The following is a 22218-nucleotide window of genomic DNA, read 5'->3' as shown; positions in this document are numbered from 1 at the left end:
TAATATTAGTGAGCAATGTAACATAATGCAACAAAGTAAATAAATTTGACAAGCAAAAAAAAAAAATTATCTACTTAATAACTTCATAACAGCAAACACTACAGGGATATAAGATTTACTTCAAATGTTGAGTGAATGTCTATGAAAAACATGTGCACTTTACATAATTTGTTTAAATAAATCTCCTTTACGACTTGGATGTAATTAAGAAAATGTCTTCTGGTCTATTGGAAAGTAAAATTCACTCGATACTGGCAAGTGAGAGTTACTTTATATTGCAGCATTAAATTTTACTTAAATCATTTGCTTGTAAATATTTACAATATATTCCTTAAGTAAATCTTATGAGTTGCTGTTTTTTCAGTGTACAAAGTAATCATACCTACCATCTAGGTGTTGTTTGCTTTAACAATTTAGAGCTCAGACTTAAACAAGGAGTTCATCAAGCTCACAGAAAATTGAAAGTGACCTGTTTCAATTTCCGACAGATGCTCTGTTATTTTAAAACTGGTCCGTCTGCATGCAGTTGTCACAGTTATTTCTTGCATTCCTCATGGTTGTCTGAGTGCCACTGCCTAGCCTTTAGAGGTCTTCACCCCCTTGTAAGTATATCTCCTCCAACACATTAACCCATTCACCACAAACATGATCAGGTTAAAAGCTTTTACAAGCTGCATAATATTTCCAACCATATAAAAGTGAAATCATATGAAGTTAGACTACGTGTGAAGCCTTTGTAAGTGTACCTTGTGTTGCCTTATAATTCAACTCAAAGGCAAAACTAGTACAGATCCCCACAGGTCATTCATCACTGCTGCCATCAGACTTTACAATGCCACTGCACTATAACCTGGTGTAATAACACTACAATAACTTATACTGTTTATCTATTAAACAAAGCAGAAACTGTACTTTACCTGCCACCACTTTACTGTACATAAGATACTCTATACATAAGTCACATTACATCTCTCCTTTATTTTTATTTTTCACCATCCACTGTATGTATCTGGTTGCATTGTATATACTGTGTGCCTCTTTTCGTCATTTATGCACCTTCTGTGATATCACAAGTGAATTTCTCCATTATCAGATTACTAAAGTTCTGTTGTATTCTATTCTTTTCTAACTCTCTCTGTATCTAAACTAATCAGATGGATACCACCCAAGTTTAACAGGCTTAAAGTTGCGTGTTGATATACATTTTCTTTAATGTTTTTTTTAGGTCATGGTGCCAATACAGATGGGATTAGTAATTTTGTAGAAATCCACTTTTTATTTTGTATTTTTTATTCCCTCTGATAAAATGTAATCAGTCAAGTTAAGGTCACGTTGTTTTATTGCTGAAAAAAACAACCGTGTTTTTAAGATTTTACACCTCTCTAAATATGGAGGGCTGTATTTGATTTTGAAAAATAACCCAACTATCACATTTTTCTTTTGTTTTCCATCTACTCGAATGATGCAATGTCTCACCCTGCTCTGGGACACCAAACAGTGCAGAGTGCTGTCCTGTCGGCTGATAAGCTTTAGCCAAACAGTTTGAGGAGGAACCAGGTTCTTCTGCAGCCAGATCTTTCCTTCCGGTGTTAGCTCGACTCCAGCCAGATGCACCCACAGCCGAGATGTCGACACATCTAAACAGGGAACAGAAAAAGATTACCTAAGACCCATATGACAGTGAATAACTCATTAAAGCTAAGCTGTTAATTTTTTTTTTTTTTATCCTTAAATGCACGATCTGATTCATTCATATACACTTTAGTTTCACATTGAGAATAGAGCTGAAAACTGTGGAAACTAAATAAACTTATAAACTATAGAGTTCAGGAGCCTAATAAAATCCTGCTGTATACAGAAAGTTTTTTTTTATTTTCTGGCAAATGTATCAGTACTGTAGAATGTTTGAGGAGGGCAGATAAGGAAATGTAGTACGTGTGGTTTTCTTCCACTTGTTTGATGTCCAGTTAGGATACACTTTTAGTTTAGTAAAAACAAAAATTCCTCCTAGGAACCCTCTAACCCTATACCATGTGGGAGAAAGCCTGTGTCTAAAAAAAGGTTTTCTCATTACATGAGATGGAAGCTGAAGTTTTTCCCCATCATAAAAAAAATGTGTGTGGCAGAACAAACCCCAAACATACCCCAATCATCCCCACTCTAAAACATGGTGGTGGCAGCGTGGGAATGGAGGAATGGAATAAGCTAAAAACAAGAAGAAAGCCTTGTTAACGGCAACCAAATATTGGCAGTGGGGTGGGGCCTCATCTTCCAACACATCTAGGCTCTACAGATTATTACTTTAGGAAAATGAGGACAGATGAAAGACAAAGAAAAAACAAAACACTTTGCACTCTGCACATTGAACTTGTGATTGTAATGTGAAAGAATGTGAAGTTCAGATGCATATTGTACCAAAGGCAGGTATCTTCTGCAAAATAAATTCTAGATGAGACAGTTAATGATAATAAAACTATGTTGTCCAATAGGTCATCAATGTTAATCTAATGAACTTCCAATACGAGTCCGAATCTGACAGCAAAGTCTAAAAATGACACAATGATATTTCAACTAACAAGATAAAAGACGCACAAACAGATGTTCGGATAATTATCATTGAAGATGTGTAAGTTTATTACAACTTCGTATTGGCTGCCTGTTACGTGTCAGAACTTAAGTTTTAATCTAATTAAGACAGTTTCTCTGTCTGGATATACAGTTACAATCTTCATTCTGTACGTGGCAAAGATTTGGAAATGGAATGAGAGCGGTACAGCTAAGAGCGAAGTGTAATATTTTGATAAGGCTGGAGCCATGGATGTCTATTCATCTGCTAACATGTATGATGTAAAATAAGATGATGTGGCAGACTGGAGATGTATAAAATGCCTTTTTAACTGTTAATGTTGCCACTTCCTGAGAGGTGAGCCCGGAGGTGAGCAGCTGCCTTCTGTACATGCTAAGCAATTTCTCTGATCTGAGTAAGATTACAATTTCTATCAGATTCTGTTATTTAATACATATAAGTTATGAAGTGTTATTTAAAGAGTTTGTCCCGAATGATCTCTTTTCAGGAAAAAGAACCAGAGAGATAAAGCATCAAGGTGCATACACAGAGTCTATTTAACAAATTGTGTTTCCGCCCGGTTAAGAAAAGAAACTTGATGGGTTTGAGGTTTTATTTTGAAGCCCTGATAAGGGTTGTTTGATTTGTTTAATCAAAAATGCTATTTTATTCCAGCTTCCCTCTACCCTAACCACAAGCATATATATGTTTGACTTGACTGTTATTTGTTCCAGAGTCAATGTCACAGGACTGGTGAATGAAAATATGTTTACTTTAAGCTTAAATGTATGCATCTGTGCACAAGCTGCAAATCTTTTTTCTTATGTATAGCAGAAAACCTAATTGGAGTATATTACCGCCACCTAAAGGACCAGAGTGAAAAGGTTTGTGACAGCTATCATTAAATGGAACAAGGCCAAAAATTAAGTACTCTGCGACTATATTGCAAATCCAGTTACTTGTCCAGCCCTAGTCCTGATTTACCAATCATTCTATTTTAGAATAATTTGAAAACACTTTTAGTTTTTAAAACACAAAAGTGTAATCCATCTAATTTATCTGAGATATTATATCGTAGTAGCTCTCCTAGGCCTGTGCTCTTCAGGTTTTAATAGTGCAAAAAGAAAGTAATAAAGTATTAACTAATCTTTTTCGTATTTAGATCTTATTACCTGCAATTTATCTAACTTATTTTTATCTAGTTACTAATCAATGTGTTATCCTTTATTAACTGTCAATAGTTCTAACTCCTATTTTTTATTATTTTTAGAAATATTTACAAAACAAAAGTATTCTTTTTTTATAAGACTCCCTTTTTCTTAATTTTAGAGCAAAATTATGTCTAAAATGTTTGTTTCCTTTCTGGTAAAGGTTAGAATAATCCTGTGCATAACTGTAAGTTCAATATATTTTTGTGAACATTAATAAGTTATAACATACCTTTTTAACTGGTTTATCTGTTTGTTTTTGGAGTAAGGACATCTGTCCCTAGTTGTCAAGGCATACCTGAGCAAATTTATGAAATATGTAGAAAATCTGATTACCCCAACATTACCCTGCTGCTTTGACAGTAATGGAGAGATGACTGGCAGATAAATTGGGATGTGCTCGACTTCAATTCCTCTTTCAGTGACGGAATGAACTTTCCCTCGAAGGCTGACGTTCCTCTCAATGAAACGGGAAGGGATCTCAGATGCAGCTTGAAATTTTGTGATCTGAAGAGATGGAACAAGAGTGAGCAACAATATTTTAAGGAATACCTGGATTACTTTAAACAGGGTGTTGCAAAAATTAACTTTTTTACATTTTTGTCTGGATTTGTGACGGCTTAACGATAAGAGTTAGATCTAGACTTTGATTGGGCTATTCAAAGAAATAATATCATTTAATATGAGCCATTTCTTTGTTTGTCTAGCTGCGACTTTAGGGTCACTGTCCTGTTGGAAGGTTAACCTAAACCTGAATGAAGTAAATCCTCAGTATAGTTTGATGCTGCCCCATGTAGGTACATTCAAAGCCTGGTGACATTCTAAATTTTCCTCCACATTTTTTTAGATCTAACCCCGAAGTTCAATCTTAAACCTTGTGCCTCCTTCTTTCCGAGGCAAAGCCAGAAATCTTTTCATAAGGGTGGCCAGATAGGTACCAATGTGCACTGAGGGGTGGCTGAAAGCGGATAGCCGGCAGAAATTCAGGGTCACTCTACACTTTCCATTAAGAAAATTAATGGGCAAAACATCTGTATTTTCTTAAGCCTTTACTAATGAATATATATATAAATGTGTAAATTCTATATTTACACATCCATGCTGTCTAAATTAAAGGTATACTGGACAATCTTCCAGCATTGAGTTCGGGCGGAAACATACTGTAATTTATTACCTACATTTCTGGAAAAAAAAAACGTTCCAATATAATTTTAGCAATATTTGTTATTATCTATTTATCATGTAATTATCTATCTGTAATGACATGGAAGACTCCTAGATGACTTGCAGAGACATAACTTTCTCTTTCCCATAAAACAAAAACTAGCTTTTAAAAGAGCATGAATTTTGTATTTATAATTTTGTATTTTACTTTACTGATGGGAGTAATTAATTACCATATTTTTTGTCAGTTTACTGTTAATACAGGAAGAATTAAAATGCTGAATTAGAAAATTTCACTACTTTTAAAAAGGAACTGCTGGTGAAGTATGTCAAAATGGGAAACCCTAGTAGGGATGGCCAGAGATTGGCTAAGGGTGGCCATGTCCACCCTTGGCCCTCCATCTCGCTCCGCCACTGCCTAGCATAGATAATTTAGTTGAAAGCCATTTCATTGAGTTTGTAGTTTTGCAATACTCAGGGGCGGAGCGAGATGGGGGGCCAGGGGTGGCCATGGCCACCCTTAGCCAATCATTGGCCACCCCTGTGGCCACCCGTACCCTTTATTTCCCTCTAATACAGATGGTGGCAGCAGTAATACTCTCAAGTGGAATATTCAAAACATTTTAATTTTACATATATTACAATTACTTGACAACAAAAACACTTATTATTAATTATTTACATCTATATACTATCATTAAAGATGATAGGTACAGAATTGATGCTCTTTTCAGAACTAGATTTTGTCTTTTATGAGTTGAAGAGAAAATAATTTGTCTCTGCAAGTCATCTAGGAATCTTCAGTGAAATCATTGATAAATAACTATTTTAATACAAACTTATTAAATAATCAATATATAGATGTTAGTACTTGTAAATATCAATTTTATGCAGAATGATTACTGATAAAAGAAGGTAAGTAATGACAATGAAAAAGATGTTCACTCAAAACCTGAAAGAATTTTATCCACTATACCTTTTATCTAGAAAGCACGGATGTTTGAATATACTTGTCTATTTGTTAGCAAAGGCTGTAGGAAAGTATAGTTTTTCTTTATTTAGATTTATTTATTATTGATTTTCCTGTTGGAAGAGTGTAGACTGACCCTGAGGTTCTGGTTCCTATCTACTTTTGGCCAACCCTCAGTGTACATTAGCTAATGCCCGGCCACCCTTAAAAAAAATTTCTTGCTACGCCTCTGGCGATACTCTATTTTTGAGTATGCCACAACTTGGATCAATTTTATTTGCAAACAGCATTTTGAGACCATATAATCTTAACACTAATGGACAACTTTGTGCTGCACAATTAGAATTAATTGACCTGTCTGTCATGGTTTTTGTTCTGTTGTTTTCTTTTGCGTATTCAGTTTTACTTTGCTCCATATTTTCAAGTTTTATTGGTTTAATTCCTATTTTGNGCCACAACTTGGATCAATTTTATTTGCAAACAGCATTTTGAGACCATATAATCTTAACACTAATGGACAATTTTGTGCTGCACAATTAGAATTAATTGACCTGTCTGTCATGGTTTTTGTTCTGTTGTTTTCTTTTGCGTATTCAGTTTTACTTTGCTCCATATTTTCAAGTTTTATTGGTTTAATTCCTATTTTGTTGTGTTTTCTGGATATATTTGAGTTCTTAGGTTTTTATTTGTTGCACTCTTGTGTTGGTCTTCTTTGTCCTATAGCTCCTTTCTAGACTCCTCTCTTCACACCTGCCCCCAATCTGCTCGTTAGTCTTCTTTGTTCAGGCTCCATAAATACTCTCCTTCTGCAGTTCCTCAGTGCTGGTTCCTCGTATTACCCTGGCTCCTCATGATTGTTTTCCCCTGATGTCTCCATGGTTCTGGTTTGTTTTACATTTTTCATGTTGGACTTTTGGATTCCTGCCTGAATTTTTTATAAACATTCAATTAAACTTTCGAGAAACTCACCTCTGCCTCCCTGCCTAAGCTTAACCAAACCCTGACACTTTCTAATGTGTCAAAATTATACAACCAGTGTGAATACTTTTGGAGGGCATCTGCAACGTGTCATACCTTTTTTTTTTTTTTTCGCCACAATTGAAGTGATGTTTGGGTTTCTTGACCTTAACTTGTGATTCAGACCACATTGAACAGCAGTTTGAGCCTAAACCTTACCACTCTGATGCTTTTTGCCAGGACAATCACACCAGTAACAGCCAGTCCAGTGCTGATGTTCTGTGTGAGACAGAAGAGATCCGTGAGGAGTGTTTAGAGGTGACAGGTGGGGAGAAATATCACACCTAGTAGAGCCTGTTATTTGACAATGACAGTAGTCGTGACAGCTGCTGGTGATGGGGTGTGAACACTGACACCACAATGCACAGGGGGAGTGTTTGACGTTTTTATTTATTTACGGGAAACCTTCAAAGTTGCATTACTTCCCTTTTAAATGTAAATTGTGTCATAAAATCGCCAACCCACTTCTCTATACCACTGCGTCCAAACAAAGCGAAACGAAGCGTCCTACCCGCACAAGAGTCAGGTGATCGTCTGCTAACTGGGAGATAAATGACACGACGTTACGAGACTTCTGGTTTTCTGGGTCTCTTTGTTGGATGTCCCTCCCTCTCTCCTCGGTTTCTGTTTCCCAGGACTCCGGCATGTTGTTGACATTTTCTGGATGAGCCGCAGGCCCCGCCTTCATGGGAGGTTCATGCAGACAGAGGGCTGGCTTGGAGGCTCCCCCTTGTGGTGTAATGGGGAAAGACAGGCGCGCGCTTGAACTTATCAAGTTTATATTAGAAAAAAAAATACAAAAAAATCAGAATTTAGTAACTTCAGTTATCTTTGTGTGTTGAATTGTATTTTCTAATGTTTTTTTGACATGATGGAAAGATGTATTTCTATTAAGGGTTTTGATTTGTAGAATAAACTTATAAGTGAGTTAAAGCAAGCTGAAAATTAGTTATTTCGATGAGTCGATATGACAGAGGATAAGCTGATGTAGTTTGTCTATTTTTTTTGTTGCTGTTCCTCGTTTTCTGTGTATTGATGAACATAGTCTTTTTTATATATATATATATATATATATATATATATATATATATATATATATATATATATATATATATATATATACATAATTATCTGAGTTGAATAATTTATTGAAAATGGAGGCAAATATCTTTTTTTTTACTTCTTTCTGCTCCTTTTCTTTCATTTGATGTTGCCTGCACAGTTTTTCTTTATGTTGTTTTCTTTTAATGAATGACCGAATTAATAAAATAAATAACATGTCTACCAAATGCAAAGACTAAGCAACCTCCTAAGCAAGAGACAGATCATGACACAGTAGAGGGTGGCTCTGAGCAGTATACACATGTATAATTATAGGCTATCATATTGTTAATACACTTAATACAAGTTTAAATATTAATACAAATATTTAAGCTGCGATAGCCTTACTGGATAAATATGCAGCGTTGTGTTTTTCTTTCTGTGTGTGTCTGAGACCTGTGTTGTCAATATGGCTCTTAGAATATATGTCCCAGAGTTAGATGATAGCCCAACAATTTGCTTTGACAAGCAGACCATTAGGACTGTTGCCATAACGTTTCGCTTTGTTCTTGTATATGAAACTTAATTGAAAATTATTTTGGGACTAAAATTGTATATAACAAACACAGAGACTGAAAAGGAGGTGAGAAAGAAAGAGGGAATGCGAACTAAGATGAGAGAGGAAGAGATAGAGACAGGAATTGGATCATGAAAAGAGAAAATAAAACAAAACAGCAAAAATAGAGACAGAGAGAATATATGGTAACTCCTCATGAGAGGAATGCCAAATAGAGAACATAATGGCAAAAAGAAGACAACAGACAACCAATGTAAACATGGAAGAAAAGGTTCAAGAGCAGCAGATATCCCTTATATCCATGTGTGTGGAAGGCAAAACCTAAGATGATTACATTATTATTATTATTCAGCGTGGTTTATAGCTGTAGCTACAGCTTATTATTTAGCATTAGTGTGTATCCATGAATACCTGGAACCAAATTCCAGTGGTATGTATGGATGGGCATGCTCGTGTATAAAGGATTTAAAAAGCCTCTTCAGAAGCTTTGTGTTCTTGCATTCATGCCCCCCATCACTTATAACAAGTTTGACTCAACCATAAATACATGCTACTTACATTCCTCCACTGTATACTTCAGCTATATTTGCAGAGATCTTACTTGGGAGTCCAGATTTCCCCATAGCACATGGGTATCACTCAGGAGGGAAAAAAAAGTATTTCATTACAGAATGTCAAGCTAATGAATAGAAAATCTCTTTATTGTCCCACAATGTGGAAATTGAGGTGTTACCACAGCAGCAAAAGAATATAGCAAAAGTGGTCACACAAATGTAGACCTTAAAAAAGTATGTAAAATAAAAGAATAAGTGACATAGATAAGAAAATAAACATAAAATTATTGTACTGTACAGTGTTTTTGCAATTTAAATACTGTGCATCTAGAGAATAAATAATAAACGGTTGTGGGCATTTTTAAAGTAATGGATATGTGGAAAAAGTAGCAGCAACACCATATATGTGCAAAATGACAGCACTTTATTTAACTGACTAAGACATAAAATGTGCAAAAATCAGCATGAATGTAGCAACTTATTAAGGTTGTTGGGAGCAGTAATGGTTATAAAGTCTTATAGCTGCTGGGAGGAAGGATCTGTGATAACGCTCCGTGCATTTAGGGTGCAGCAGTCTGTCACTGAAGGAGCTCTTCAGTTCAGCATTAAATTATCTATACCCCTCCAAATGTATTTATACCGTTGTGTTGTTTATGATCTGATACACATTAATCAATGGTCAATTAAATAATGAATCAAAAGTATTAATCAAAAGTTTTTTTTTATTAAATATTTATGTAAAATTTGCATGTCAATCATATTTCTATCTCTCTGTGTTGAAAAGCTTTGCAGCCTTGCAGAAATCAAACTCTTCACAACTGCGGCCCAGTGTTCTGCATCTTTTTTTCTGATATTTTAATGATTTCATGGTGGCTAGCTCCAAGTCTTTGAGGTGGCAAAGCATCCTTGCTGCCACCTAATCTTTAGCTCCTTCGATACATTCTCTGTCAGATTCAAGCCAGGCCTCTGAACTGGCTGTTCCAAAACTTTAATTTAACTTATTTCTATAGAACCATGTGGGAAAAATTTAAGTTTACTTCAAACCAAAATCTGTTACAAAAAGTGTTGGCTTACTTTAATATACCAAGGCACGATGAAGGCAGTGACAATTTGCAGAAGCAAATATGGGACAAAAATGAAGGCTAAAACAATCAGATTAAACATGAATAATCAATTATGGAAATAATCGTCAACTAATTTATTAATCGATTAATCTTTAACTGCAGTATAGAGACTCTAAAACACAACTTTGGTTGACAGAGTAACCCACTTAGAGCAGTAATTATATCAAAGTTGTCAAAATGATCTAAAGATCATTTGAATTTAAGATAAAAAAAAAATGTTTTCAACTGTCAATATGCTCCATCCAGATGTCCGCAAGTGAAAAAGTTCGTGCTTCCCCTGATTTAATTTTGTAAAAAATCTTTAAGGAACCTTTTGCTATCCGATAATAAATCGATTAATCATAAAAATAATCAACAGATTAATCGATTTGTAAAATAATTTTTAGTTGCAGCCGTAGACAAAATACACTATTAGCTGATTAACATAGATTTAAACTGTTCAGAGAGGCTGCCAAGTGGTCAACAACATCTAGGAAGCAGTTCTAGAAATTTCTAACAAACCAAAGACCCCGGAAACTGAAATTATCAAGGTTTACAGAACCGCTATCCGACCTTTGAAAAGCCCTTGGCTTTGGAGGGGGGCTGGTAAAGGAGCTAAATACCTCTATAAGTGTTGTCAAAAAAAATCATGTGTCTGGACCAAGGAGTAGGGTGGTATGAGAACTATTCAAAGATGAGGGATAATGTATTACTGTCTCAAGAAATCAAGCCTAATATTTTAGTAACAATGGCATAATGCATGGATTAAGACATCAGCATATCACAAAAAGTAACCCCATACATGGCATGAACAGTGTTTGTGGCAGTATTATGATGTGCTATTGCTTTTCTCAGATTGAAACTAGTTTTTTTGTCCAGGTGAATTAAGTCATGAGAAGCTTTCTTCCAGTTTAGCCCCAGGGGCCCTTAGGTGTCTGCTAGGAGGTGAAGCCAAAATATAAATCAAATCAATACAATACAGACTTCATGGGAGAACAATAAAAATGGAATGGCCAATCAAGGTTTAGAACTTCATCTAACAAAAATGTTTGGAATCACCTGAGAAGCACCTCAAATAAAACGTTACCCCATTCAATAAAAATGGTAAAGTAATAAAAAGCAGCCACATATTGTCCTAGTATTGTTTAGTTTAATACGGGAAAAGAGCATGTTGAAGACTACTAATACAGGAGTCAGCAACACAAATGCACTGCTTTGGACGTTGTCTCATTAAGTAAAGTTTTTTCTCCAGCTGCAAACCCCATAAAAACTATAAAAACTACAATTGTAAGATAATAGATCACTTCTCTGTAATTAAAACAAAACAGAAAAAAAAATTCAAAGCATTATGGTTTTGTTAGTTTATCAAATTTAAACTTAGTTTATTAACTTTAAACTTAATCTTTAAATTAAACTTGCTCTTAATCAGTGTAACAGTTATTTGAAAGGTTTTTTATATGGCTCATTTAAAGGTTGATTTGATCTTAAATGGTCCAATGAATAAGTTTGAGGCTGCTTAGTGGACCCCTTTATGCAGGGACCCCCAAGAGCACTAATTAAAAAAACAGTCAGAAATCTATGAGCCAGAATTTACTATTTTGTAACAAGAAGATGGATTTCTGTGGCAATATTATAAGATACATAACTTCAATTATCTTCAAAATCATCAAAGCAAACTGCAACCACTCATATGGCAAATAAGTAAAGTTAACAGCCTTTCTCTGCTTATCTAATGAGTTAGGTAAACATTTATCTGATCACATATTAGAAACCATTTAGCCTACTTAACATTAACTGCTGTATTTTGAAAACAAATCTTCCCTAAAAAATTTTATTAGATTTTTACTGAAAATGCTGAGTTTTGATAGCCACTATTCTCATCTGTTGTATGCTTCTATCAGATATCGGTACGGTCTTTATGTTTTTATCAGCCTTAATATAAAGGATTTCATCTTTTTAGAAATGTCATAGGACGTGAATAAGTTTCTGCACCTGCTGTGTTCTGTGAAATTCAATGTAGCTTATGTATTTACAACATGAAAAAAAGATAAGAGAGAAAGAAAGAAAGAAAGAAAGAAACAAAGAAAGAAAGAAAGAAACAAACAAACAAAGAAAGAACTTTGCAATCTTATTTATATGCTTTTCCTCAATGATACTGACAATTAGCATAAGTTATTTTTAGAGGTGTCAAGTAACAAAGTACAAATACTTTACCTTACTTAAGTAGAAATGTTGGCTATCTATACTTCACTGGAGTCACTATTTTTAGACAACTTTTTACCTTTACTCTTTACAAACTTTTAGCAACTATCTCTACTTTCTACTTCTTACATTTAAAAAATAGACGCATAAGTCTATTCATCTATTCTTTTAAGCTCATGTCCGTTATGGCCTGTAAGTATTAAAAAAAAAAAGAAAACCATTAAAATACCTTGTTTTGTCCAGACCAAATTAAATAGTTTTTCAAGATGATGGAAAGTTAAATCTGACAGTGTTAACAGTTATAAAACTAATAAAATAAATTATAAGAAAGTTATCATCTAGAATTGTAGAAAATTTTTCCTTTTATAGGGTAGAGCATTATTTTTACTCTAAGTAAGTTTAAAAATTATAGTTTTACACTTTTACTTGAGTAAAATGTTTTAGTTGATACCCTAACTTCTACAAAAGTGTTTTGAAACAGTAAGATTTATACTTCTACTTAATAAACATTAATACTTTTGACACCTCTGCTTATTCTAGTTCTTTTGTTTCGTCTAAGCATATGCATGCACCATATATGTTATGTATGTTTTGGTAATTATAGTAATAAATATTTCAAAATCTTTACAAAAGAAAATAAAAACAGGGTATAAGTCTGGAAATTTAGACCTGTGCAGGAAAAGTTCATTATAATTATTGAAATCATCCCATCAAATATCAGAAAAATGACATTGATATCTCGTTTTGTCTATATATTTGAAAACTTGCTGCAGTGTAAAGAATCAAGATCTTAACAGCAAAAAAGAGCAAAAGATCACTTTTAAATTTCTAAATGAAATCTTAGTGATTTTTTTCCTCCTAATTGACGTGATAGACAGAGAAATCTGCTCCAAATTGTTCATGCTCTCACTATGTCAAACTGGACTAATGACACATTTTTTTCCAGATAACAAGAAGTGCATAAAACAGTTATGACAGACGCTTATGGAGCTCTCATCTTGTAAACTGTGAAGTCATGGAGCTTCTTGAAGCCGGATGACGCCCCCCATCAACACGTTTCGACCAATGGGAGCCGAGAGGCAGAGTTGTCCTCCTGTCCGCCATTAAAAGAATGCAATCCATGTAGTGAAATAATGGAAATCTGTAGGAGCCATGGATTCAGGCAGAGGAGAGCAGCCGACAAGTAGATACGGGGATTCTGGTGTTTAATCTGTATTCGGTTCTGTTTGATTATGACGGAGCGACGTGTTTTTTTAGTGTACTGGAGGATTGAGTAGCTCATTGTTTTATTGAGGCTCTGGTATGTTAGCTCGGGTGCTAGCAGAGGCTAGCCGAGATCAGGGGGAGGGGAGAGTTCCTTTGCTTTGAAATTGTTTCTAGCTGACATTAGCATTAGCATACCAGGGACCAAGCTTTTGTGATGAAGTTTCTCTAGCTCATTTTTTTTTTGTTTCGCATTTTAACTTTTCTCTCGTTGGTGTAATTGATAATATTATGGATATGTTAACTGTTTGATATTTCGGTAATGTAGCCGTGTGCTTGCGCCTAACCTGTTCAGACAATACATTTCAAATAGGATTGATGAATCAAATTGCTAGAAGCCTACAGTTGTCGCTCCCTGGCTGCCTGTCTAACGTTAGCTTAGCCGCCAGGCTAGCGGCTGGCTAGCGCCGGTTAGAAGTTGCTTAGACGTCGCTTCCTAGCTGAGTTACAACCTATCGGCCCCCCCTGCGCCCGAAAGGCGATTGAAACAATGGACTTTAACGTTTTTGTCACGGTGTGAAAGGATGAGTTCGTGCTTTGTACCAAACGGGGCCAGTTTGGAGGACTGCCACTCCAACATCTTCTGCCTGGTAAGTCTCCGCTGCTAGCGCTATGTTGCTCAGAGGCCAGAAAGCCATTTTGGCTAATAAGGCAACAAGCTTTGTAACGTCAATTGCAGATTGGCGTAAAGGAATTACTCGGCCTGAAACTTGCAGATCGTGATCTGAAAAACTTTTAAAACAGGGGAATTCCATATTGCATTACACATTTCAAGAAAATGATTGTTTATACGGGCTGGGTGATCTTGTGTTTACAATGTAGTTGTTAGAGGAATTATGAGAGCTAGCTACTGTAACAGGTCGGGTCAACAGGCGAATTAACTTGAACAACAAATATTTTCTATAGATCTGCACTCAGATCGCTCTAATTGAAAGTTTAAAATTCAAGTAATAATCGAAAACCTTTCTTATTTAGAAGTGTGAAAGTGCAAAGTTATGTTTTAAAGTAGGTTTTTGTAAGTTAGGCCTGCAAATGTCAACAATTCTGTTACCATTGTTTTTCTTTGTTGTATAAAATTTAAAAAAATAGTTTTTAGCTCATTGATGTGTTTTTCTAGATGAAATGCACTCATGCATAGCTATGGAGTCAACAACTGACAGTTGTCCCCTTCACTCTGTTAACAATTTCCTTCTTGTTTGCACTCTTCTTTAGGCTGACTTGACAGGAATAAAGTGGCGGCGTTTTGTGTGGCAAGGACCCACTTCGTCGCCCATCCTTTTCCCAGTGACCGAGGAGGACCCCATCCTGTGCAGTTTCAGCCGATGCCTGGCAGCAGATGTGCTGAGTGTGTGGAGAAGGCACCACACCCCGGGTCGCAGGGAGCTCTGGATCTTCTGGTGGGGGGATGACCCCAGTTTCGCGGAGCTTATCCACAATGAGCTCTCAAGTAAGTGAATGGAGTCATTTGCATGTTTTTTGCAGGATTTGTAACCTTAACATTATCCCAGTTGCTCAAACTAAATCACATGGTATTTTGCATGGATCTATAGGAAATTCCCACAGTGAAATAACTACAAAACACAATTGCATTTTCATGTCAAACTTAGTAGTTTACTTAGTAGTTTTACATGCTGAGATGAACTGCCCCATCAGTCAATCTGCTGAGGTATTTAGCCTGCAGTCGCCGGTAGGATTGTCAACTGTTTATCTTAGGATGGCACACCATTGCTCTCTGTGTGTTATATGTTCAGAAACATTTCCAGACAGCAGAATCTGTAAGCTAGTGAATAATTTGTTCCGATGCAAGAAAATCTTTTCACTAAGGCTGGCTTGGTTAGATTTTCATTTCCATTGGCTCACCAACTATGGAGCAAACCAGTCAACGCCCCTTGTGACTTTGCTACTCAAATCCTCATAACAGATGTTTGGGTGCTGTTATGGAAACTCTTATTCTTACAATAGAATAAAAGAATACAGAAATCAGTAAGTTTGCTGTCTGTGATGCATTTCAAGCAAAACATTAATCATTACGCCACCTTGGGTAGTTTATTTACTATTATTGCATTTTTAATGTCAGCAGTGCATGGTATAATAAACTCACACCTCTCTGATAGGCTGTCTTTGTAGCCCAGGTAAAATCTTAGTTTTTTATGGCTTTTATCAACAATCCGCTTACTTTTAAGGGATTCCCCCATTTAAGTAGCCTTCTTCAACAATAGTTTTTTTTCCTTAAAAAAGGTGACATTTTTTGCATCACATACAAAAAAAAAAAAAACACAAACTTGATTTAGTCACTATGAAAATTTAAGGGGAAAGCAGGTGTTAATATCTATTACTTGATTAGAATCTAATATTAAGGTTAGTGACTACAAATGACCATTGTTAGGTAAATGTGCTATTTGGGAATTTGTTTTAATTTAGTTATTGAGATGAAGTTGATGTATTTGACTTTTGTGCAAATTCTGTATTATAATTGTGTTTTTTTTGTTTTTTGGGGAAAAAAACGTATATTTGACAATTAGACATTTTGCAAAATGGAATTAGATTATCTATGTTAAAAAAATTCAGGTTTATATCTCATTCTAAATTTTAAGTGTAAAAATACTATTCCCATTGACAGATCATCTTATCTACCTGTAGAGTTAAAGGGCACTTATAATACACTATTACACTTATTTTGAAAAGAAAAAGCAAAGTACTGTATAACAGAAATTAACCTTATGCCTGCTGCTATGCTGCTAATAAAGACTTCCAGACCCATGTTTATCTAATACTGATTTGAAGTATGTCCACTTTTCAAACCACTTCTCTGCTTTTAAGAACTTTATCACAAAAGTCATTCTACAGTTACTGGACTTTACATCTACTATTTGTTTTGAAACGGTAGCACAGACAACAATTAAAGGCAGGTCTGATTGCATATTGCTCGACACAACAGGTGAAGAACTGGGGCAGTCTAGTGGATTAGAAGTCTTGTTTTATTAAAAAATTAAATCTTTTAATGACACAATAGCTGAAAAGGTTGACGTTTAAAGATTTTTGTAGACAAAGCAGCTTGATTTCATTCCTTTTTCCTAGTTTATCTGACGGCTTTTAAGGAATATGCCCATGAATAGGTTGAACTGTAGGGACATTATCTGTTGGAAATTTTCAAGGGTTCCAAACTGTAGCTTTGTAAAGCTCTCCAGTTATGCTTCATACTAAGTTATGGAGTTTAACCTATTAAATCCAGATTAAAAAATAAAGTAATGTATTCTGCAATTAATTCAAAAAAATATTTCCCCCTTCAACATAAATTCATGCAAATAAGCGTGGTTTCTTTTTTTAATTGTATCCTGAACATTAAGAACTATAAGAATTGGTAACAACAGCAACACATTTCCTAAATGTCTATATTTCTTTCGAAAGCTGGTTGGCAATAGCTGAAAACGTTTACATTAAAATGTTGAGTTGTACCACAAAATTATTTTGCATCGGTTTTGATAAAAACCACAAGGGTAAAGTTACAGTGACAGACATATTCTCACTAACATAGTCTAGTATTTTCACACACTAATGCTGACTTCCTTTCTTTCTTTCTTTCTTTCTTTTTTTCTTGTGTGAGATGTTGATGCTTCAGTATTTTACTTCCCTTACTGTCCCAGTGTTATCAAATTGACTGGCACCATTAATGAGGCGTGCATTCCATTACATGCTTTTCCTTTGTAGTGCTGCAACAGGTTTGTTTTGCTTCCTTGCTTTGTTTCTGTAAATAACGTTAAACCTCGACAGTACAGAGATTGGTTCAAGTTGAACTGCGCTCAAACCATTTCTCTATCTCTGAGGTAGCAGCACCACCTCTCCTTGGCATTACTGCATAGCCCTCAGGGACTCTTGTCATTAATCAAAGTTGTTGACTTGAAAAGGCTCGTACTTGCAGGGATCTCCACGGAAACTACGACTTCTCTCATTACTGTCATAACTGCACACATTGCTGTATGTCTTTGAGTGCCAGCAGAGGAAGCTCATTGGTTGTTGTTTTTTTTTATACTTTTTTTTATTTTATATTAAACTCAGTATACCTTATTGTCTGTTGCCTCTTCTGCCCTGATTTGTGTGTGTTCACCTCTGCTTGTGTGTAGTATTTGTACTACTGTACTCTGCTAGCATTTGCTGGAAAGATGATACAATTTATGGGAACTTTGGTCATGTTTTAACACGTCAAGAGTTTAACAATCAAGCCATTATTAATCAACTCTGCCAGGATTTCTTTTTACAATAATGTCTAATTTCATTGATGAAGGGCCTGCTCCTGTTAGTCTTTTAGTTTTTTTTTCATCACTCCTTTTTCTTAAGTGAATTAACTACATTTTTTGTTGACATAAATGTGGGCGGTTGGCCAGAAATTCTATGCGCCTCCAACCAACTGTTTTCCTTCATTTAGATGATTTGTCTAAATGTAAAGATTTAATTCAGGTGGTTCCTCAACTTTAAGAGGTCTAATGCTCGGAAGAAAAAAAACAAAACAATCAATGTTGTTTGATATTTAGCTGACCTTAGCTATTAGCAGCAGAGTTGTGCTCTAGGTCAATTTGCTATGTTGCTAAATTGCGAATATGTCTCTGAAATGGGTAGGAATTACTGGCAGGTAGTTTCTAATAGTATTTGAAAGGCCACGTTAAAATTAAAATAATAATAATAATGATGAAAAAGTAGTGAAAAGACCAGTACCTCTTAAAGCCCAGCTCCCTGTCGTGGCAGCCTAATGAACACGCCTCCGGTTTCCTGTTGTTGTTTTTTCCCTTTGACTGATTTACCTTACATTCACCTAGAACATTCAGTATTAGGCTTTAAATTTGACAACAGGATTTTATTCTTTCCCTTTTTTTTTTTTTACCTTCTATTTCTCGTTTCAGGCGAGGAGGATGGTGAGTGGGAGAGTGGCCTTTCCTACGAGTGTCGGACCCTCCTGTTCAAAGCCATTCACAACCTGCTGGAGCGCTGCCTCATGAACCGCGGCTTCGTTCGCATCGGCAAGTGGTTTGTTAAGCCATACCAAAAGGAGGAGAGGATCATCAATAAAAGGTAGGCGTATCGACACTCTCAAGCTGATCTGATCGAATCGAGCATTTTAAGAAAATGCTGGTTTAAGTTCAGATCAGTAGAAGTCTGATTTATGAAAAATTAAGTATTTTGTTTTCATTGTAACTTAATGCACATTTAACATTTGTTTAAAAAAGCTCCCACTTGAAGATGTCATTTCAATTCCATTTAAAAGAGAAAGTTCAAACAGGTCAAAGGCTAAATATTTGTTTTTGAGAGAACACTTTTAACATAGTTAAAGCATATCTCAGCAATGGCCCCTTTCATTGCCATTATAAAGACATTTCACACCAAACCAAAATATGCACAGTCACTGGAGGCAAAAATAGTGATGGAATGTGGTTTGTATTTGTGCTTTCATGTCAAAAATTTGTCGGGGGATTAATTAAGAGTTTATCATGCAATGATCGCCTAATGGTGCTTTTTAACATTTTGTTGTGAAATAATACTCTCAAGAATTTTTTTCGTTGTCTTGAGACTGTGAAAAAACTTGTCGTACAAGTGTTGCAGACAGACATCTGTGTGTTTTTGCATAAAGCAGAGAGAAGTCCTTTTTGGCAGATGTTGTCAAAGCTGTGGTTGAAAGTTAGCTCAACCGTTGCTGGCCTTTCACATCCTTTTAATGATTAAAATTGTCTTTTGGGATTTAGCTGGAGATGTTCTGCTGAAACTGGAATGGCTATTATTAGAATGTTGGTTTCTAGCTATGAGACGTTGCTTTATACAAAGGCAAAGGCTGATACAAGATGGCCTTTTTCTCTGCAAATATTCCTAATTTATACAGTTTTCTGAGGCCTTCATACAAAAAAAAAAGACTTGAGGGAAAAATCTTGTGTGTTTTGGTCAAATAAAACATGTCATATTTGCCATATTTTATTTTTTGAGCCATCATCTTTTCTTATTTTAGAGATGTACCTCATCTCGTTTACCCTGCCCAAGATTCATTGTTAGGTCTCTTGAAGGCCAGTTGTGATTTTTACTGATTCTGATTAACTTTGTTTGGTTAGAATTCCATAAGAATATTAGAGTATTAGTCGTTCTGAAATTCTGTTTAGTATGATGACTTGATTAGTTTCAGAAATTGTCACCTGATTTTATTTTAGAATATATTTCAAATTTTACTAATCACTGAATGTCTGAGGAGCTGCATCTTTGCACTTTCCGAGAGCAAGGCAAACCTGATCTGTGTTCTAAGTTTTATTCCAAACAAAAGCATCACAAAATTATATATATATATATATATATATATATATATATTAGTGAGGGAGAGGGATGTATAGATCATATTAAATACAGTTATGCACAGCTGTTTTGTCATTCTGGGACAGCACTAAAATAGATTTAGTGTTTGCTCTCGAAACAAGGGAACCCTAGAGTTTCCTGACAAGCTAATTTGAGCCTCTGCCTTTTGGCTGGGCTCATGTAACTCATGTGTTTCAAGCACAGCTCATTGATGGTGGTGTGGTTAGTGTGGTTAGTGTGGTTAAAGTTAATCAACACAAGTACGAATAAATTGATCAATTCTTCTCGCTGTATATTTTAGAGCAGTAAACACAGGAGCTCCTTTAACTGAGGTGTTTTTTGTGTGTTACCCTGTCGCCTCCCCTCTCTGTCTGGTAAACACGTCTTTGGAAAATGCTGAGTGTGCACTGTGGTTGTACAACAGCAGTATTAATGAGGACTATTTGGGTGCATTTTCTGGATTTTTAGGCTGTTGGAAATAACACATGTAATGTTTAAGGCTTACAAACCTTTCTTTTTATTTTTGGCTTAATTCTGTTAGGAGCTGCACGAAGATTTGGCAAATCCTTTTTGGTCTTGTGTGTATAGTAGGGCTGAAACAATTAATCAAATTAACAGTGATTAATTGATTATTAAAATAATCGTCAACTAATTTATTAATCAATCAATCGTTAACTGGAGTATAGAGACTCTAAAACATGCCTTTAGCTGACAGAGCGAGCAACTTAGAACTTTAACTTTATTTAAGCATTTTACATCTAAGATCAAAAAAACTTTTTCATCTGTCAACATGTTTAATCCAGGACTCTTGAAATGGAAACATTTAGAAAAAAAATCAAAAAAATAATCGACAGATTAATCGATTTTCAAACTATTCATTAGTTGCAGCCCTAGTGTAGAGTTATGTAGGCTATAAAAAGGAATATAGAAATGGTACTATTCTACAAATGATAGAAGTATCCCAGTATTAATGTATTTTTACCCTGGTTTAAGTTATTTCAATAACTGAAGCAGGTACTGCTATCTCCAGGCCTGAGTTACAGACTCAGATTGTGATAGACTATTTTCTTACTTTATTGTTTTCCTTGTGAGAGAGCATAAATGTTCGGTTTTTGTTTGTTTTGTTTTTTTTATAGTGATTGTATTTGCAGAAAATGAAGTCGTAGCAAAATCACATGCATTCATCAAAGCATAAATGCCCCTAATAGGGGTGTACAACAGGTACGAGAACAACTGACTCATTTATTATTAACCAATGGGTTACAGAAACTTTAAACAGAAGCTAGTTGTTTCTATCAGAATGCCAACATCAGACATTTTAAATGCAGGCCGATAACCTCTGACGTTTGTGTTTGTTTTGTTTTTTTGCTGATGTCCGACTGGTTTCCGATATTGTATATATATCATAGATCAGCTGCACATTTGTGTCTGATCTGTGGAGCAAGCCTAGAGAAAAAAAAATCTAATTTTACTCTGGGATTGTAGAAGTTAAACAGATTGCTGTGGTCCAGATAGGTCCAAACGCTGGGTCAGATGCGGGAACTTTCCTCAGATGCTGTCAGTCAGCTGGTGCTCCTGGTCCTGGCGATGACTCTATGGATTAAACTGCTGCAGAACAGCTGGTTCTTTTTTCGCAGAAGGTGTTTGAGGATTTAACTTCCACATCAAACCATCACTAAAGAGAACTGATTATTCTTAATACCGAGATGAAGTATTTTTTTCTTTTTGAAAATAAGGATCCCATTCAAAAAACCTGTTTCCATGCAGACTAATGAGACACCAACTATGACACGGTGTCAACTTAGGATTTATTGCTCACTACAAAATGGACCCGGACTTTCCTGATTTTCTGAAATACCATCACATCGTTCATCCTATCATTCCATACGAGCTTTTATATATAAAAAGCTTTAAACACTCACAAGATGAAAGTGCTGTACTCGAAGAAAAAAACAGCAATCATGTGATACAAGCTTTGACAACACATAAATCTAAGAATGGTTAGAAGATTTTTAGAAGGATGCAAAAATACTAATGTTACTGAACAAGTGGCTCTTTGGCTTTTTCATTGTGTGAAAGAAAAGGGTGGAGGAGCATTTTAACATATTCTTTGATTTTCATAAAAAGGTAGCATTAGGTGAAGTTTGGTAAAATAGACATCTTCTAAATTTATTTTCAATTAAATGTGACTTTTGTGCTTAATGTTGCTATTGTTTGTCCTTGGTTAAT

At 35.3% G+C, this 22218-nt stretch overlaps 2 protein-coding genes across 3 annotated transcripts in view; one reads left to right on the top strand and one right to left on the bottom strand.

Moving 5' to 3' along the window:
• LOC107082969 (chromosome unknown open reading frame, human C3orf33) overlaps positions 1-7603 on the bottom strand; it is an 11998-nt gene extending 4395 nt beyond the window's left edge. The window contains exons 1-4 of the mRNA XM_015371873.1: positions 7437-7603; positions 7085-7144; positions 4122-4281; positions 1477-1637 (exon numbers count right to left, since the gene is read on the bottom strand). Of these exons, the coding sequence (XP_015227359.1) occupies positions 1477-1637; positions 4122-4281; positions 7085-7144; positions 7437-7571 (516 nt within the window). The 5' untranslated portion in view covers positions 7572-7603. The remainder of the gene's footprint in view (positions 1-1476; positions 1638-4121; positions 4282-7084; positions 7145-7436) is intronic.
• Positions 7604-13501: 5898 nt separating this feature from the next.
• The window catches only part of LOC107083515 (mediator of RNA polymerase II transcription subunit 13-like), a 29709-nt gene continuing 20992 nt past the window's right edge, over positions 13502-22218 (top strand). Inside the window, exons 1-3 of one of the 2 annotated variants that reach the window (XM_015372833.1) lie at positions 13502-14255; positions 14878-15112; positions 18561-18729. In XM_015372833.1, the coding sequence (XP_015228319.1) occupies positions 14190-14255; positions 14878-15112; positions 18561-18729 (470 nt within the window). In that variant the 5' untranslated portion in view covers positions 13502-14189. The remainder of the gene's footprint in view (positions 14256-14877; positions 15113-18560; positions 18730-22218) is intronic. The other variant, XM_015372825.1, reaches the window with a different exon arrangement.

This window comes from Cyprinodon variegatus, unplaced genomic scaffold (assembly GCF_000732505.1).
Source record: "Cyprinodon variegatus isolate N-32 unplaced genomic scaffold, C_variegatus-1.0 Scaffold4, whole genome shotgun sequence".
Taxonomy (NCBI): Eukaryota; Metazoa; Chordata; class Actinopteri; order Cyprinodontiformes; family Cyprinodontidae; genus Cyprinodon; species Cyprinodon variegatus.
Note: the sequence above shows the minus strand (reverse complement) of the source record. Positions and strands in the feature narration are given on the sequence as shown.